The sequence below is a fragment of the Petaurus breviceps genome, unplaced genomic scaffold (genome assembly GCF_028583685.1).
Source record: "Petaurus breviceps papuanus isolate PSGF00001 unplaced genomic scaffold, PetGlider_PUasm1.0 567, whole genome shotgun sequence".
Taxonomy (NCBI): domain Eukaryota; kingdom Metazoa; phylum Chordata; class Mammalia; order Diprotodontia; family Petauridae; genus Petaurus; species Petaurus breviceps.
In genome coordinates, this window is record NW_027186383.1 from 1,311,603 (window position 1) to 1,331,568 (window position 19,966).

Sequence of the window (19,966 nt, forward strand, 5' to 3'; positions counted from 1 at the left end):
GGAGAGGAGTGAGCCCACTGGGTGCCAGCCACACTTGGGGCGCTTGGGGGAGATGCATGCAACAGCTGTGTACATACAAAATGCGGGACAGGCCAGGGACGATCCAGGTAGAAGGTGCGGGTACAGCAGCGAGAAGGGCATTGTTGGCCAGGAGTTGCGTCTGGGAAGACTCTCTGACCCGCCTGGGCTTTCTCAGCACTCCCTTGGCCATTTCCTTCTGCAGTTCATCACAGATGAGGGTGAAGTGACTTGCCCAGGGTCAAACAGCTACTGAGTCTAAGACTGACTGAACTTAGGTCTCCCTTACTGCACTCCCAGCACCTCCTGACAATGGGAGCCAGCATTTCGGTGGCCCCTGCTGTGTGTGGCCTTCTGACTGCTTTATAAATGTGATTTCCTTGTCACCTCCCAGCAGCCCTGGGAGGGAGTTGCAGCTGTGATCCCCTTTGACAGATGAGGCAGACAGAGACAGAGTGACTTGCCCAGGGTCACACGACTAAGAAGAGTCTGAGGCTAGTGCCCTCTGCTCGGGGACCCCAGCCACTCACTAACCCAGTGGGGAATTGGGGAAATACTTCTGTAGAAGTATTTCTTATAGTTTAATAGGTACCAAATTAAAAAAGAAATTTTTTTCTTGATCTCTAGAGCAAGAGTGTGAGGTATTATGTGTAAAATAAACTACCTCCCCCCACCAAAGAGAGAAGGGGAGAAGATGAGGGGGCCAGACAGTAGGTGCCATGTGTGCCCCGCACCAGGATGTGGTGGGTCTTGGGGGAGGAGGCCAGGGTACCTGGGCAGGTAGGGAAGGGGGCTCTAAGAATGACAGCGGATTTTGTCTGGTCCTGGTGGTGATGGGAGCCCCTGGAAGGGGATAAATAGGGGGCATAGGGGGCACACTTGGACTGGGGGGCCCCAGGGGCTGGGCAGAGGACCCAGGCCATGGCTCCCTGGCAGCACCCCCCCTCCCAGTGGGAGATGCTGCCTCCCCAGGCGTGGCCACCGCCCTCTTTGTTGTTGACAGTTCCCAAATCCGGAGGTCTCCTGTTTCTCTGTTAAGCATGAGCTCCTGAGCTTGTGAAATAGTTTAAAAATAAAAAAGAGAAGAAGGGGAAGGAGGAGGGGGGCGGGGCAGGGGCAAGTGGACGGCTGTCCAGCCAGCTGCTCGGGCCCAGGCCCCTCCTCCCCCTGGCCAGTGCAGCTTTTCTCAGAAGAAACACGTGACCCAGACTTGAGGAAGCTCTCTGAAGCATTCCTGGAAAAGGCCTCCTTTGTGAGCCAGCACCCAGGGCTCTCAGCCGTGGCCGGCTCACTCTTTCCTGTGTGGTGGCCGTGGGCTCGTGGCCATGGGCTCATGGCTGTGGCCCTGGCTGCCATCTTGCCATGCTCTCCGGACTGTTTGTGCTGCAGTGGGCGAGTAGGGATGATTCCGGAAGCCACAGAGCGAGAGTTTATGTTCTCTGTGAAGAAAGAGTTGCCCCTGCCAATGTTTGTGTAAACCGGGTTCAAGGAGAATGTTTAAACTACTTAGAAAGCAGACTTTCTCAAGCACCCTCAAGTGTTTAAGAGGCATCTGTTTACAAAGAGTTGGTGCTGCAGATCTCAGACCTTCTCTCTTCCCAGAAGCCAGTCCCTCAGGAGATCCTCCTGGGGGGATCCTCCCGAGGCGGGCCCTCCTCAGTCTGCTTCTGGTCAGAGGATGCTCTGGAAAGGATGTTGGGTAATAGTTGTAGTTAGTCAGCAAACATTTAGAAATGGGAATCAGGTGCCAGGCATCAGGCTGTCCCTGCCCTCAGGGCCTCAGCACCTTCCTTGCGCCTGTAATCGCCCCTTGCTTAGTCCCGCTGGCTTTCCTCCCAGTTAGTCTCAGTTAATGAGGCTCTGGTGTCTTCTCCCCTCTTTGAAGGCATTGGAAGGCCCCTGACCTCCTGAGGCCAGGCCCCTGCCTTCAGAGAAGGTCCATTCTGCGGGCAGAGTCCAGGTGGATTTTCTTGTTACTGAACACCCTGCTGTGGGGTTCTTGCCCTCACTCAGAAGAAGCAGTGACTTTTGTTCCAGGAGGCTTTAAAGTGAACCCGTGCTACGGGCCCATTTTGGGGAGTTAGAGGTTCTGTGCCTGGGGAGGACGGTGGTGCTGTGGCTTGTGGAGCCCAGACAGGGCCAGCCTCCAGCCTCTGTAGCTCACCTTCACAGATTCCAGGGCTAGGACCAGCAGGGGCCTTGGAGAGCAGATGCTCGTTGCCAGCCTTCTCATTTTATTGATGGGAACACTGAGTCCCAGAAGATTCTGGCTCTCCCCACTCCACCCCTGCCCTGGGACATCCAGCTAGCAGGGCTGAGACTAGACCTCGGTCTCCTCTGTCAGCCAAATGGGAATGCTCCAAGGCCATGGGAGTGAGAAGCCCCAGGCTTCATGGTGTCCTTGGGATGGAAGAAGGGCCGCTAGAGCCCTAGTGAACATGTGACTCCCCCCTCTATTGACTGCTGGAATACCACCAGTGAAGCAGAGCAGGAGCTTACTTTATCTGGGGTCAGAGCTGATCGCAAGCACTTTCTTCCTCGTTGGGAACTGAGATCTTCCCCTCTGTAACCTCCCCCTGTTGCCTCTTCTTCTGGAGACCCAGAATTCCTTCTCTCCCTTGCCTGGGCCCACCCTCCAGCCACATTCCCCTTCCCCTCCCAGTCCCCACTCCCTCAGGCCCAGGCTCATATTTATATTTCTTCAATACTAACCCATCAAGCCTGTCCCCATCCTCCTTCTGGACACACATGCCCCATAAAACTGAGTAACCCTGCAGGCATGTGTGGTCTGGCCAGATCCAGACAGTGGGAAATGAGGCCTTTCTTGTGCATGCCATTACTTAAGGGAGCGACATGGGGAGGAGGGGGTCGGGGGTCATCCACAAGCCTTGCTGTCCACTAAAACCACCAGTTCTCCAGTTTTGGGATTCTCCATGTCACTTGCTGGCTTTTCACCGGCGTGAACAGTTGATTTGTTTAAATTTAATTCCGTTTTATTTCCAAAAGAAGATTGACCTGCTCTGTCTCTCCCACCCCCAACTTAGAAAACAAAAATAAAATCAAACTCATTTTGAAGGCGTGCCATCCTGTGGGCCAAATCCAGCCTTGGCCGCGTCCCACACCTGCCTGCCCCATCTGCCCTCAGTCCATCAGCTCTATTGGGAAATGGGCAGCACGCTGCATCATTCCATCTCAGGGGCCACAGCTCACCTGTCCTTGCGCTGGCGTTTCAGATTCTCTTGGTTCTCCTGCTTCTGCTGCTCAGCTTGTCTTGCTTGGTTCATGCAAATCCCTTCCGGTGTCTTTACTGCAGTCCGCCCCATGCACACATCGAACTTTGCTTGTGTGTCCTCATGTGGTGGGCATCCCCTCAATTTCCACTTTTTTACCACCACTAAAAGAGCTGCTTGAAATAGTTGTGTCCCTGTGGGTCCTTTTCCTTGTTCTTTGATCTCCCTGAGGTAAAGACCTAGCGGTACAGAAGGGTCAGAAGGTGGCATCATTTAATAGTTCTGGGGACATCATTCCAAATTGCTTTCCAGAATAGCTGCACCAGTTCATGGTGACGCCGAGTCATCAGTTGACTTGCTTTTTCCAGCCCACCACCATTTGTCTTTGTCTTTTTTGGGGGGAGGGGGACGGTCCAGCATTGCCAGTATAAGTGTATGAGGTAAGATCTCAAGAGTTTTTTTTCTAATTTGCACTTCCCTAATTAGTAGTGATTTAGAGCATTTCTTTTTCCATATGAGTACTAATAACTTGAATTTCTTCTGAAAACTTCCCATTTTTATCTTTTGACCATTTGTCAGTTGGGGAATGGCTCTCATTCTTATAAATTTGAATCAGTTCCCTATATATCTTAGAAATGAGGCATTAATAAGACTAACTTGCAGCCAAGACTTTTTTTTCCCACTTAACTACTTTTGAACTATTTGGGTGTTTTTAGCCTAAGTGAAGGACTTTACATTTATCTTTGACAGTAGTCTTAAATTGACATAGATTTATTCCATTGTTTGTTGACTGCAATCACTGTTTCAAAGATCATATATCCAGCAAATTAGATAGCCCTCCCAGATTTGTGTTAACCATAAATCTTCATCTGGTCATTGGATCTTGGATTTCAAGATGGAAGGGACATTAGAGGCCATCCAGTCCTGCTCCCTCATTTTACAGATTTGGAAACCAAGGCAAACAAAGGTGAAGTGACCTGCCAAGGGTCACATAGCTAGGAAGTATCAAAGACAAAATCCGCACTCTGATGCACTAATCAGTAGCCAGCTGTAATGTACTTTTTCAGAGAATGTCAAGAATTCTCTTGGAAACCACATCACTCTTTTTCTGTCCCTCTCCCTTTTCTTGACTAGTCAGTGACTGTATTTTCCAAATTTTGTACTTTTGGCTACAAAAGAGACCCCATCCCTTTCTGGCCGTCTTTCCTGTAAGTCTTGTTTGCCTCAGACTTAGAGGGTGTGGTAGCGTGCCCCCAGGACTCTCCTCTAGGTGTCCCATGTCCACTGTCTGCCTCAGTTCCCATCATTTGAACCTCGCCAGCCCCCAGAACTGGATGGAGAGGAGTGGTGCTCACTGCCTTGTTTGCCCCAAGCTCGAAGAGGGAAGTGGGTCCCCAGGCAGGAATTTGGCCCTTTCAGAATGGTACAACTAGTGATTTGCCCCCTTCTGAGGGGAGTAAAATGGGGCAGGGGTGTGTCACGTGTACGAAGTGCGTCTCTTGGCCCGGGGGTCCGTGGGGAGCATCCCCATCCGTGTCATCTCTCTCCCCTCATCTCCTTGCCCCAGAGAGAAACTCAGCTCTGAATTTTTAGGTTTTTTAAGTGGTGCCTGTGTGTACGTGCATATATGTGTGAGAGCACACACACGTGTGGTGGCACTTGGAAGATAGCAAGGGCGGGCAGTTCTTGTTGTCTCTAAGGCATCTTTCTGGGGGGATATTTCCCTACATGAAGTTGAATCTGTTGCTAACTAGAAGCGTCAGCTGTGCCGGGCACCTCCTTTCCAGCTGCTGAATGCGTCGCCTCACATCTTGCGACAACCCCCTGCCTTGCCGCCTTTGAAGCGGGGTAGGCCTCATCCCAGAGCCCAGAAGGCCCTCCGCCATCAGGTGGCCGTCTCCCGTGTCACAAGCACACCCTCAGGAACAGCATGCTTTTTATGTGGTTTGTTAGTCACTGAAATCTGAAGGGTGCAGAGGGGGCGGGGCCCTCCTGAGCTTAGGGTGGAGAGACGCCTCCAGGTGCCATTTTGAGCCCCCCCCTTCCCCATCCTTTGGTTTGGTCACCAGTCTGTAGCATACAGGGCTAGTCTGTTCGGTGATTGGCTGATTGCTTTCCAAAGTGGTGGCCAGACCTTGTCTCTGTCACCAATGCCCACTGACATCCTTCCTTCCCAGCTCTGGCCAAGGCGGGTGGGGGACTTGTCTTCTATTCTTGCCCACTGGACCCCACAGCTGTCCTAGAGCTTTGTGGCCACTTAGCCTTGATCTGCGGCTCAGTGGGCAGGGTCCCTGGCCTGGACTCTGCTCAGTCAGTGAACAGCTTTGCTTCCAGTTTAATTCTGTGCCTTCCAGTTTGGAGGGCATGGTGGGCCCTTCGCATGCATCCCTGTTCCCCCAGAGAGACTGGAGCAAGACAGAGTAGGCCCTCCTGGTGGGAGGAAGCTGAGGCTCGGGGTGGGGAAGCCTCAGAACCCGGGGCCTCTTGCTCCTGGTCCCATCTTGTCACCATGACTGTAGACAGAACCTTTCTTCTCACCCAGACTCTCCCACTTGTCTTCGGAGGGCAAAGGGTGATGAGTGTGTATGGGGGTGGGGCGAGTGGGGCCAAGGAGGGAAGGAGGAGGCCCTCCATGCTGGAGAACGACAAGCCCATGCTTTGGGCCTTCCTGTCCCAGGCTGCACAGGGCGAGTCTCCAGGGATGGAGAGGAAATCCAGCTCTCAGCCTTCCGCCCTTGGGGCCCTGGATCCTGGGCCAGGGGATGAAGGGAGATGGAGGTTTCACCACAAACCTGTTCCCTCTGCTCCATAATCCAAACCACCTGCATACTCAGGCAATCCGATTTCTTTTTGCCCAAGATCATAGTGAGAGGACACGTGTAAAGCATTTTTCCAGCGTCCATCAATTAATCTCTAGGTATTTGTGGAACACCTGTGATGTGCCACGTCGTGACTCAGTGTGGGGTCAGACAGTGAGTGACCATCCCCTTCCACAGAGGACCCCACAAGGCCCAGCAGACTCACTCAAGGGGGAGGTGCATTTAGGGGTACAGATGAGGAAAATAGATCTGAGAAAGGGTTCACACAGCTGGCGTGTGTCTCGGGGAGGATTCAGACCGAGGTCTCCCTGTCCCCCAGCCTGTGGTCTCCACTTTACCACCTAATTGCCTTCAAAATGAAATCACCCCTGTCCTCAAGGAGAAGGGAAGACAGAAAGTAAAGAGAGAAACTGGGCAGGAACATTTGCACTCAGTCTGTGACTGGCACAAAAGGAGGTTGGCCCTCCTCTGGCCCAGGGACCACCCTCCAAGAACTCCTGGTCTGATGGGGGACCACAAAGAAATAACTAGGTACAGATTAGGTAGAAGGTCATCTTGGAGGGGAAGGCACCAAAAATGAACACTCTGGCCCTGGAGGACACCCAAGTTCCTAGAGGACCCCCCCAGAGGACAGCCAGCCCAAAGCCTCAGAGCTGCGGCCAAGTAGCTCTGGTGCAACTGGGCAGGAATCGGGGCTTAGGACAGAGGTAGGAAGGGCCAGGCGTGCTGGCTCGGAACTCTGTGTGTTCTACCCAGACCCAGCTCGGGGGCTTGGGGGAGGCCTCTGCCCTCCCCAGCTGCCCTTGGCACGTCCAGTTCCTAAAATGAGCCTGTTTTCTTCTCTGACCCAAGGAGGTCAGCTGGCTACTGTCCCCAGCAGAGTCTGTGCTATGTTCTTCCATCACTCCCATTTCAGAACATGCCCCTTCCCTTCTCAGAGAGCCCCTATTCATAAGAATAAAAGGAGTCAGGCAAAACCAGCTGAATGGGCAGCCAGTCTGACCGCGTCTGTGCTGTCTGACCGCATCTGCCCTGTCTGACCGCGTCCACGCTGTCTGTCTGACCGTGTCCATGCTGTCTGACAGTGTCTGTGCGAGGCTGCCCCCAGCCTCCCCCATCCCTCTCATCTCTGCCTTAGGCCAAGCTCTATGGGAGGTGTTGGGGGTAAAGACTGAAGCCAGGCCGTCCTCCATTATCCTCAGTGGTTTGAATTTCTACCAGTGGAGGAGAGGACAGCCACACAGGCACAGATGAGTGAAGACCGAGGATTGGCAGAGCCATTCAAGGCCTTTCCAGAGGACAAGGAGGTGGAGAAGGGAGGCCTCAAAAGGTATCTGCAAGTCAGTCAGTCATCAAGCATCTATTAAACACCTGCTGTATGCTGGGCACCATGCTCAGCACTGAGGATGTGAAAGGACGCAGCCCTGATCTCTGCTCTCGAGGTGCCCCAGCCAGCGAGCAGGACAACTTGTCAGTCACTCTGGATGTCCCCAGCACATAGGAAGGTCACCTCAGGGGGGTGTCTGCCTCTGGGGGGCCTGCGGATGGTGGGCTTGAAGCCAAAGCCTGAAGGCAGAGGAGGGAGGGGGCCCCTGAGCTATGCTTAGGAGGCTGGGATTCAGCAAAGGTGGCGGGGTGACCACCCGTGCAGAGGGACGGGGAGGGGGGGACCCGCCGTGAAGAGCACTCAGCTGACAGATTAGAAAGAAGATGGGGGCCAGCTTGGTGAGGGTCCTAATGCCAGGCTGAAGATTTGTATGTCGTCTTAGGGACACTGGGAGTCACTGAACATCTCTGGGAGAGGGCAGTGGCTTCCAGGTCAAGTAAGTTCAGCCCCAGCCCCTCCCCGAGGGATGCTTCAGGTTGGGTGTGGAGGGGCTGCCAGAAGGACAGATGGAGTTGGGGTCACAGGCAGCACCTCTGCCAGTGTTCGCCTAGCTCTCTGTTACCCACTGACCTGGTCTCTAAATAGCCATCTACCGGACTTTTAAACCTTTTCTGTTCTGTGTCACTCACGACGTGCCCCCAGCCCAGCTAATTCATTAGTGATTGGGTGCACATTCCAGGTGGTGATGGGATGGGTACTTCCCAGAGGAACCCTTTTGGGGAGATTGCATTCATCAGCTGAAGGGACTCCCAAGGTGGAAATGCCCTCTACCAGAACAGGTTGGCCACTCCTCTATAATGTATAGTCTTGGAGAGTTTCCGGGGCCACAGAGCAGTTGAGACACTTTCCCAGGGTAGCACAGAAGCATGTATCTGACCCTCCTGGTGGGGTGTGGGGGGGCATCTCTCTGTCTGCTGTCCTTCCCCGCTCTCCATTTCTCAATCAATAAAATGAGCCAATGTTCCATTGGACCCATCTTGGCTCTTCATGATCACCCCACCCTTCCCAGAAAGCCTTTGCGTGGCTCTGTCTCTGACCTACCCCCATGGAAATTCTGGATTGGGCAGGGGAGGGGGGATGCAGACCTTTCTGGACTGAGAAGCTCCTTAGCAGGCTCATGCTGCAGCACGCTTCTGAGAGCTGCTGGCAAAGCCCCTTCCCACTTGATTCTTGGTTTCAGAACCCAAGCACAGCACTCAGAAACATAGATCCAAAGGTTCTGCCACATGGTGGGCTGGGTGATCGAGGCCTCGGCTCCCAAGCACAGCCTCAGTTGTGTTTGCCGAGGGGGTCCAGGGTTCTTCCTGACACAGATGAGAACATTCAGCTCCCCCATCCTCCCAGGAGAGGCCGGCCCATGTTGTCCAGGTTCTGTCCCAGCAAAAAGCACAAAAATAATGATCCAGGCAGTGGCAGACATTCCTGTAGCACTGGACCCATCACAGCACTAGGGGTAGAGGCTCTTGTACCCATTCTACAGATGGCAAAATGGGGGCTGAGGAAAATTAAGAGATTGCCTAGAATCACACAGTGGCTACATGTCTTACTCGAGAGCTAAACTCTTCTCAACTCCAAGTCTGTGATGTAGTAGCCCTCTTAGCTACAGAGAACACGGCTGTGCCATGGTTGCCCAGAGGTAGAAGTTACCACATATGTGTTTGACTCGATATGCCCAGGGGGACACGAGTGTTCCTAGGTGAGCAAGCCACCTGTGAAAGGGGCATTCCCCACCCCCCCACATGAGCTTCAGAATCGATTAAAAAAATGGCCCTCAACCCACTCGCGCACCCAGTGTCCTCACGCCAGGGCCGGCTGTACCACCCCTTGCTTGGGTGGCTTTTAAAGAAGCTGAGTGAGCCCCTTTCTGATTTCCCTGATGCCCTGGGACAGCCCCAAGGGCCCAGAAGGTCCCTGAATGGTATCCCCTGGGTGAGGGGGTCCTGTCCACATCTTCCCAGGGGCCACACTGTGCAGCACGGTGCCAGCTTCTGTGGGGTTAGAAGTAAATGGCCCACTCTCCTGCCCTCAGAGCTTATATTGGACATGGAATACAAGACGGGCCCTATTCACATGAAAGCACTCTCAGAAAGTTTGGGTGGGAGAGGGGGCTCTCTGCTGAAAGGGAGTAGCTTCCTGCAGCACCAGGCAGGGGCAAATGCCTGGAGGTGGGAGATGACGTTTGGAGAACAGCTAGTAATCTGGTTGCCTAGGCCGTGAATTTAGAGCAAGAAGAAGTCTTTTAGATAATCTAATCTAAGCCAGTCTTTTTAACAAACAAGGAAACGGAGGCGCAGAGACGTGACATGGCTTTTCATGTGGTCGGATAACTCCTCAGAGCTTGCTACTCTTGGTGGTGGTCAGTTGTTCAGTCGTGTCTGACTGTGGCCCCGTTGGGGGTTTTCTTGGCAAAGACCCTGGAGTGGTGGGCCATTCCTCTGCATCCCGTTTTACAGAAGACACTGAGGCAGACACAGTTAAGTGACTTGCCCAGGGTCACGGCTAGTGAGGGTTTGAGGCCTTCCTTATTCTAGGCTTTGTGTTCTCTCCACTCCACCAGCTAGCTGTCCTAGAATGGCCTCGGTCCTTTGACTCCAAATGCACATGGCTTATGGGACCCTCCCTGGAGAGTGAGAGGGACCTAGGGTCTGCCCGGGCCACTTCTCGCCTTGCGGGCAAGAAAACAGGCCTGAAGGCGCAGGACGCGGGGGTGCTGAGCCAGGGTTCCAAATCCAAATTCTGGGGCTTGTTAATTAACACTTGGAATCTCACTGCCTCGATGTGGACAGTCTCCTGTAGCTTGGAGGGAGGTGAGGAGACCAGGGCTGTGAAGGCTGTGTCAGCAGGAGGAGCACGGGAGGCTGAATTAGCAAGAAAGCCCCGCAAAGCCGAGCTCCGACCCGACCTCCTCCGCCTGGGTGGTGGTGATGCCTTGCTCCTGGGCCCTGCAGCCACCCCCAGCCATGCCTGCCAGCTTTTGGGCCCTTGTTTCCAGCCCGTTTGGTAAAGTGTGGCAGCAGCTTTCTTGTGTGGTGGTCCCTCTGCACACGTGCACACACGCATGCACACACATGTGCACATCCTTGCACACACACGTGCACGCACAGCCCGCGCTGCCGGAGCCATCCCATCGTTCCTCTGTTATTTTTGGCCGACAGTGGCACTGATAGCGCTCGGCTCAATACAGCCTAGCGATTGAATGCTCTCCTTCACGCTCCAGGTGATATACCCGTGCTAAGCTAATATTTATCCAGTGTGTATCTTCTTCACAATGATGCTGCGGAGGAGCTGCTGTCCAGCCGCCCGTAACGACATCTCCTTTCTGTGCAGCATCTGAACCCAATCTGAAGTTACGATCCCGGCTAAAGCAGAAGGTGGCCGAGCGGCGGAGCAGCCCCTTGTTGCGCAGGAAAGACGGCCCCGTGGTGACCGCTCTTAAGAAGCGTCCGCTGGATGTCACAGGTACGTTGGTCCACGGAGGCTTCCTGCCCGACATCCTTCAGGAGGAGTGTGGTCCCTGTCCGGCCCCACCTCCCCCCCCCCCGCCCAGGGTTGGGCCACCGCAGGCCCGCTGGCCAGCTTCCAGGGCTGGGACCGAGCTGCCAGGGTAGCCTATGACCAGAAAATCACAGGCACAGCACACACTGGCATCCAGCTGAACGAAAGTCTGGCCTGGACGCCCTTGTCAGAGACCCTGCCGTGTCCAGCCAGACGTGGGGGAGCCATGACAGATGCTCTGGGGGCCCTGGGCAGGTTTTGGGCACCAGTGAGTGGTTAACCCTAGACTTCGGACAGCTTGGGTGGCACAGTGCCCTGGGGCTGTCCCCGGCCGTGACTCGAGGCCCTCTGCCAGGGGCGCGAGGCTTGAGGCCCTGGATGGCCTTCAGGCAGCCTTGCTTGAAGCCTGGTCCCCATGGGGCAGAGGCTCGCTGACCAGGGCTGGCAGCTGGAGTATTGGTATTGAGTGCCCTCTAGAGGCCTGAGGCCTCAGTGCAGGGAAGCCAAGCCCAGGCTTCCTGGCCGTCCCTTGTCCAGAAGGAAGCTCAGGGATGGGTCAGGAGGGGGTTGGAGAGCTTGGCTGGAGAGAGATTCTGGCTCCCAGGGCTCCTCCTAGCTGATCCCTTCTCCAGGAAGAAGGTTTTGTTCAACCTGCTAATAAGAGGGCGTCCAGGCTTCAGAGGACTGAGTTCAGATCTCAGCCTCGCCACTCCAGGCCCTCTTGTTCTCATCTGTAGCACTGGACAAGATGGCCTCTGATCCAGCCCTAAGGGTCCAGAACTTGCATCCAGGGCAGGGCACGGTGGGTGGAACGTTGCCTTCAAAGTCAGCCAGAGTGACCTAGGTTCAGACGCTGCCGTGTTACCGTCTGGCCCAACCTCAGCCTCCTCATCTGTCAGGCGCATAGAGCATCCCTGCTTTCACAGAATTCTTTCTGGTCCAAAGCCTCTTCTTCAGTGACTGGGCTTTTTCAGTCTGAGCACGACCCTCAGCGTTACAGGAGAAGTAGAGGCAAGCCCTTCCCTCCTTGGCTTCCTTTCCTCTGACCAGCCCATGGTGCGTGCTGCTCTCCCAGGCCCGGGGTGTCTAGAAAGCCTGGCTCCCCTAGGACGCTGGAGCCAGAAGGGTTTCTAGGCAGGGCTCCGTTTCTGAGGCTTCCTTGGTGGGGGGTTCAGCGTGTGGGTTGGGCTCTGAGTCACCTTGTGTCTGAGGAGACTGAGCACCCTGATCTTTACACAGCCAGCTCTGGGCAAGCAGCACCGCAGCGATCCCTGGAAAGTTATGCCGGGGCAATTCCTCCCACCCTTGCCATCCCCTGCAGCCCCATCACGTGCCACAGGCCTGGCCCGGCCAGGCCACATGCCTTGTTTTTGTTTGCTCGGTTTGGTTTTGTTCTGAAGTCACACAGAACGATTCCGTATCAGCCATGTTGTGAAAGAAGGAAGGAGAAAGTGCAGAGACGCTTACTTCAGCCTGCCTTGTTTCTGTCACCAGCCCTTTGGGACTGTCTTGGGCCATTGGCATTGATCATTGTTACAATGATGCTCTCTCTATGTACCACAAACATTCTCCTGGTCCTGCTCCCCTCCCTCAGCATCAATTCATAGAAGTCTTTCCAGGTGTCCCTGAAGCCCACCTGCTCCTCCCTTCTTATAGCACAGAATAGTATTCCCTTATTATGTCCATGTACACGGCTTGTTCAGCCATTCCCCAGCTGACGGGCATTCCCTCGAATTCCAGTTCTTGGCCACCACAAGAAGAGCTGCCAGAAATGTCTTTGTACCCATGGGTCCTTTTCCCTTTCCTTTGATCTCAGTAGATGTATTTCTGCTGAAGGCAGACTTTGGAACTCACTTCAAGGCACTGCTGAGCTGCCCTCCCCCCAGCCATCAGTGCTCCCCACCTCCTGAATTTCCTTTGTCTATATTCCGTATTGATTGTTCCCTGGGTGTGCCACTTGAAGGCAGGGACCCTCTGGGTTTTGTCTCTGTATCCTAACAGTTTCTTAATAAATGCCGATTGGGGTGGGTTGTATCACTGAATTGACATACCTCCTTTCTCTGCTGTGTCCCAAGACCATCTGTGGGGATTAGGCCCTGAGGCCAGAAGGGAATAGATTTGTGAGGCCTTTCCCTGAAGGCTGTGTCACTTGTAGTAGGCCGTTGAAATGCCAGAAAAATGACTCAGCCATGGCCCTTACCGTGTTGACTGGTAGGAACACAGAAGGTGGTAGAGACCAGTCTGAAGGGAAGAGGCAAAGACTTCTTTAATGGTCTTGAATCTGACCTACCTTTCTTTCAACCGGTTAAGTCTAAGTAGACAGTTGGTGTTACCTGACTGGAGAATATTCCTATATGTCGTGAAGACTCTGCATGTGCATGTGTGCATGCGTGTGTACGTCGGTAAACACATATGTTCCCAGAGGGTTGGCGGATCAGTCAGTCACAAGGATGCATCTTCGCACTCAGTGCTGTGCTGGGGGACTACAGAGGGCAGAGACAAGAAGCCAGGCCCACTGCATCATCAGTGCTCATAAAAGGTCAAGGCTCATTGGGAATTGAGAGTTGGTACCATGGGAAGGCCTCCTGCCTAACTGTCATTCAGGTGTTTCCAGGTGGACATTTGAAAACACTGTAGAATTAGTGTGACCCCTTCTGGAGGCCACGGGGGCTGACTTTGAAGTGAAGGAACAGGGAGGTCAGCGTCAGACTTGAATGTTAGAAGAGGGATTTAAAATGGCAGCCTCCCCCTTGGGCATGCTTCAGGGCACTCTGTAGGAGACCAGTGGGATCTGAGCCACTGGGCCCCACCTCCCTCCTTCTCTAAGCCCCACCCAGACCTCCTCTAACACTTCTGCTCTGTTCTAGACTCCGCGTGCAGTAGTGCCCCTGGATCAGGACCTAGCTCCCCCAACAACAGCTCCAACAACATCAGTGCTGAGAACGGACTCACCAGCTCTGTTGCCAGCCTCCAGGCAGAGGTCAGTGGCATCTCGCTCTTTCTTGGGAAGGGGGGCCCAGTCAGTCCTGGGGCTTTCCACAGGAGCTCCCTGTGGTCACATGGCCTTGAGAGCCACACAGGGAAAAAGAGAAGGACTTTCCAGCAAACACACAGGTGCCAGGCTTGCTCACTGAACACACACAGGTGCCAGGCTTGCTCACTGCACACGCGCAGGTGCCAGGCTTGCTCACTGCACACGCGCAGGTGCCAGGCTTGCTCACTGCAAGCGCGCAGGTGCCAGGCTTGCTTACTGCTCGCTTGTCCCCTTTAACCACATTTTTTTTCTTTAAAAAAACAAAGGTGAATATGTGCTTGACATGAAGGCCGGGCCTGCCCGTGAGAACACGTGTCTCCTCAGGACTAAGGTTTGGGTCCAGTGAGGCCTTACAGAACCTTCCATTGCCCCTTCTTCTTTACAAAGGAGGAAACTGAGGCCCAGGGACAATCAAAGGGGCTTTGGGGCCCATGTAGTCATTGCACCCACTTTACAGATGAGGAGACTGAGGCCTGGAGGACACTGGATGTGGCGTCAGAGGGCCTAGGTTCAGACCTGCGTTTGCTACTCACGCCCCAGCTGACCTCCATCAAATCCCTTCCACTCCTCTGAGGAATGGAGAGAGGACCCTCCTGTGCGGCACAAAAGCCCATCCGGCTGGCCGCCGCGCCCCGCGGAGCCCCAGCCTGTGAGCTTCCGCGAGGCTCCTGGGAGGCAGCCGTGCTCCTGTTTTCTCGCCTCCCCCGCTCCTCCATTGTCATTGACCTTCCTTTTCTTCACCCTTCTCTTGCTCCTCTCTGGCCTTTACCCAATGCCACGTGACTGTCCAAGGCCTTTCTCCTGCCTTGTTTCAGTTGATCTCCCCAGAGCCCTGTAACGTAGGTAGGGGGAACCCTGGGATCCCCATTTTGAGGGGTGGACACTGAGTTTTAGAGAGGTTATGACTTATCCAGGGTCATATCACCAATGAGGGGGACATGCAGACCCGAAGAGTGCCTCACTTGGTGAGTGCTCAGCATTGCCTGGGTGCCAAGCTCTGGCCTGGGGCTGTCCCTAGGACCCCCTTAGGAAGTGTCCATCCAACCTAGGTTTGCATATTTCCCATAATGAGGAACTCACCACCAGGCATCCCATCCCACTTCACACACCTCTCCTTGTGTCCTTCCTCTTACATTGCCCTCTAACCTCTAAGATGATTGTTCTTGTTCAGGAGGCTTTTCGAGAGCAGAGACACTCCCCGGCACAGTAATGCCCTTCCCGGGCTCCTCTTAGGAAGGTGACCAGCCCAGCAGATTCTGGGGCTCTGTGTGAGGGAGGGCACTTGGCTCAAAACTCGGGAGACCTGAGGGCCCCTCAGTAGCAGGTAGAACTGGAAGGAGCCCCCGGGGAAGCCGAGGCGACCCCTGCCCCAGGACCGATTTGCTTCCTTGAGGAAGAAGGCGCGTGAGCACTCGCACACATTCCCGACATGACTCACTGCCGTTCCCAGGTTGCCAGGGCCAGTTTCCCCGTAATGGGGAGTCACGCTGCTTAATTGGCTGATCTCAGGCTTGCTCTTTCTGGATCGTTTTACTGGATTTGTTTTCCTTTGAGCAGAAACTTCTGTCTAGGAAATTACCTTTCAAGCCATTGTTCTAAGCATCCCAACCAATTGTGTGCGCGTGTAAAGTGGAAGATATTTCAGGCAATTTCTCAGGGTTAGAATACACTGCGCCTCTTTGCAGCAGAAATGAAAAATATCATTTTCCATTCCCTTCTCCCAGCGTGGGGGTAAAAGCCTAGAATGGGGGGATATTTGAACATGAGATCAGATTCAGACATTGATGACAGAGGGGTCTGAGCCCCTGTGAGTCCCAGGCTGCCTTGTGCCTCAGAAGAAACACCAGTAACTGGCCTTCGGCACAGAAGGGAGAGGGAGCTCTTCCTGCCCTCAATCCGTGAACGGTGCATCCGTAGGCCATTTGAGACTGTTTGGGATTGGCCGTGGGGTCAGAGGGAGCATCCCTGTGCTCCCCCAACGTGGCACTGGCCACTCACTGCCTTTCTTACTTTCCAAACAGAATTTCTAAATTAAAAAAACAATTATTTTAATTGATCAGCTCGGAGTCAGCAAGGATACTGACTACTGCTGCGTTGGCAGCTACCTTCAGGGGGTCTCCACTCAGTGTACCCGGTCCTGCCCTCTGTGAGGTGCCATCACACCCCCCACCCTACCCAGCCTCTTTCCTTCAGGGCAGACATCCTGACTGGCTCCCGTGGCCATCTTGGCTGCCCTGTCTACCGGTTCTCCCACTTTTCCCTATCCGTGCCCCAAGCTGCCCTCCCCAGGCCCATGGGACCCTTGTGACCTTGTCCGGCTTGCCTTGGCCTATTCTGTGAGCTACCCCTCGGGGTCCTTGGGGGTCTGCTCTACTGGAACCAGACAATGAGAGGGTCCCCCTGCCCAGCAGGCACCCCACTGGCTTCCCCAGCGAAGGCCACCTTGGCGCTGCTGCAGAGGCTTCGCCCTGGGGATGCCAGCTGGGATCCTGAGCAGGATTCTGAGGACAGCCCCATCTCTGCACGTCTGTCATTGGCATCCTTGGTGAAGCCTGGACGCTTCATTTCATGCGTTTACCAGTGTTTTGAGGAGAGGCCGCAGGAGCCACTCGAGAGTCTAGGGAAGCGGCTGCAGCCTCTGGGTCTGGGCCTCTGAAGGAAGGCGCTCAGCCATCTCTAGGGAGGCAGAAGCAGGGCCTATGCCAGGCCCTTCCTCATGAGCCTTGGCAGTCACCTGGCCGTTCTCAGGCCTCAATTTCCTCCTTTGTGAGGTGAGGGGCTTGGAAGCCTCTCAGGTCCTTGGGGCTCCGCATCAGGAAGGCCCCCTCCCCCCACCTTCTTATCAGGAAACAAAGCCGCTCCTGAGGCCAGCAGGCAATGCATAAGTGTGTCATCGTCACATCTCACACACACGTACACACACTCACATGTATGCACACACTCACATGTACACTCACATATACACACTCATGTGTACACTCATGCACACTGACATGTACACACTCACAGTACACTCACACACTCACATGTATACTCACAATAGCATGTACACACGCGCACACATGCACACTCACATACATACTCACATGCACATACTCACATGTATGCATACACTTACATGGAAACACGTACACATACAGTATACACACATATACACACTCGTGTGTACACTCACATGTATACTTACACTACCATGTACATATGTGCACATGCATGCTCACACATGCACACTCATATATACTCGTGCATATACATATTTATGCACACACATGTATACTCACACTAGCATGTACATACGTGCATACTCATGCATATACTCACATGTGCATACTCACATGTATGCACACACTCACGTACACTCATATGTACACACTCACCTGTATACTCACACGGACATACACTCACACGTACACACTCACATGTACACATACTCACACGTATATACACATGTACACTCACACTAGGATGTACACATGTGCACACATGCATACTCACACATATACACATGTATGCACATACATACACTCACGTGTATGCACACATAATCACATGTATACTCACATGTACACACTCATGTGTGCTCTCACATGTATACACATACACACTCATGCGTACATACTCACATGTACACACTCACATGTATACACTCACACATACACTTACATGTGCACTCGCTCACATGTATACTCACACTAGCATATACATGCGCACACATATGCATACTCATACATATATTCACACGTACACACTCACATGTATGCACATACTCATATGTACACATACACTCACATGTACACAAATGCGCTCATGCACTCACATGTATACTCATACTGGCATGTATACATGTGCATACATACACATATACACTCATACACATATTCACACGGACATACTCACATGTACACACACTCACATGTACACTCACACAGACACATACACTCATACACACATATGTACTCACCCTCACACTCATACACATGTGCTCAGTAAGACTCAGTTGTAACCACATCTCGATCACTCACCAGCTGAGTGTCTGTGGGCAATTTCCTTCACCATTTTCAGCTTCAGTTTCCTCATCTGTGAAATGGGGTAACCACAGAACCTGCCTCACCAGACAGAAACACTGTCACTGGGCATCCCTGTCAGCATTTGGAGGATCCTTAATTTCGGGGTGGGCAGCAGGGCAGGGCAGGTTCCTCACCTGGAGCCGTCTCTGACTCTGAAGCAGAGGGCTCTCCCCAGTGCTCTGGAGCCTGGGTTCGGCACTCCCCAGAATGTTCAAATTGGCTGCTTTGGTCCTTGTCAGGGTGCCGATCTCCTGGTAACTGACCCCTGTGCCGATGGTCTCGGGACCCTTTCTCCCAGCAGCCTGAGTGTACTTGGAGTGTCCCAGGCCGGGTTCAAGTCTGGCTGTGCCTCTGATACTTACCTCTGTGCCTTTTCCAGACCAACCTGGCTCATCGACTGGTGACCCGTGAAGGCTCTGTGACACAGCTGCCCCTCTACACGTCACCCTCCCTACCCAACATCACGCTAGGCCTGCCTGCCACCGGCCCTTCGAGCGTAAGGACCGCCGGGTCTGGGGGCGGGGGCAGCTGTGGCATCCCTCAGGGACCCTTGGCCTGAGTAACCCCTCTCGCCTTCCTCCCTCCCAGGGGGCGTCTGGACAGCAGGAAGCCGAGCGACTGGCGATCCCGGCCCTCCAGCAGCGCATCTCCCTCTTTCCCGGCACCCACCTCTCTCCCTACTTGAGCACTACGGCTGCTGCGTTGGACAGGGACGGGAGCAGCGCACACAGCCCCCTTCTGCAGCACATGGTGCTTCTGGAGCAGCCCACACCACAGACGCCCTTAGTCACAGGTGAGTGTGACTTCCGTCATCTGCCAGGGCCAGGGCAGAGCCCACCATAGCATTGCGGGTTAGTCGGTGTGCTAGAAACAGGGCACACGTTCTAGAGCCAAGCCCACTTCAGCGCTCCGGGTCAGTCTGTGTTCTAGAGCCAGAGCCGGGTGGAGCCAGCCTTAGTGCTCCTGACGGGCCCGTGTTCTAGAGCCAACCCCACCATAGCGCTGCGGGTCAGTCTGTTTTCTACAGACAAGGCCCACTGTCTAAAGCCAAGCCTGCCTCAGCGCTCCGGGTCAGTCTGTGTTCTAGAGCCAGAGCCAGGTGGAGCAAGCCTTAGCGCTCTTGGCTGGCCCACATTCTAGAGCAAAGCACACCGTAGCGCTGTGAGTCAGTCTGTGTTCTACAGACAAGGCCCACGTTCTAGAGCCAAGCTCACCTCGGCACTCCGGGTCAGTCTGTGTTCTAGAGCCAGAGCCGGGTGGAGCAAGCCTTAGCGCTCTTGGCTGGCCCCCATTCTAGAGCAAAGCACGCTGTAGCGCTAGGTGGAGCTGAGACCTCAGGGTGGAGGACATAGTGGGGCCCGCCTGCCCAGGGGTCTCTGCCATGCCCTGAGGGGCACAGGGAGCTTCTGCCTCCTCTTAGCGCCCCTGATACTAAAGCATGAGACTGAGAAAAGGCCTCTTGAAGCCACCTTTCAGTCTGTGGGTAGTTCAAGGAAGCCCTTGACAGGGTAGAACAATGGGGCGGGGGGGCTGGTGTGCGGGGGACCACCACCCCTAGTGGACACCAGGCCTGCCTGAAAGCCCAGGGCTCCCTACTGTGCGCTGCCTGGGCCAGAGCCTTCAGTCCATGCCGTAGGAGGGTCATTGGACAGCACCTAGGAATCAGGGGATGGGATGAAGTCACAAGGAAGATGAAGCTGCTTCTTTCTGGTGGGCCACAGTGCAGCTAGGAGCTGTGGGTACACGTCAGGAAAAGCAACCAGTGATTAGAACTGGGGATGGGGCGGAGGGTGCCCCTCTTTGGCACCTTCAGTGCTGTAGGTGCCTGCAGCCCCGTGTGTCCTGGGCTGCCTCCCTCCCAGCTCCTAGAGCACCTGCGCACAGTCAGCCTCCCTCCCAGCTCCTACAGCACCTGC

At 54.3% G+C, this 19,966-nt stretch overlaps 1 protein-coding gene across 8 annotated transcripts in view; it reads left to right on the top strand.

Moving 5' to 3' along the window:
• The window catches only part of HDAC4 (histone deacetylase 4), a 238,635-nt gene that overhangs the window by 170,593 nt on the left and 48,076 nt on the right, over positions 1–19,966 (top strand). For all 8 annotated transcript variants that reach the window (XM_069103106.1, XM_069103107.1, XM_069103105.1 and 5 more), the window contains 4 exons: positions 10,782–10,913; positions 13,817–13,929; positions 18,430–18,546; positions 18,639–18,843. In XM_069103106.1, coding sequence (XP_068959207.1) covers positions 10,782–10,913; positions 13,817–13,929; positions 18,430–18,546; positions 18,639–18,843 — 567 coding nt within the window. The remainder of the gene's footprint in view (positions 1–10,781; positions 10,914–13,816; positions 13,930–18,429; positions 18,547–18,638; positions 18,844–19,966) is intronic.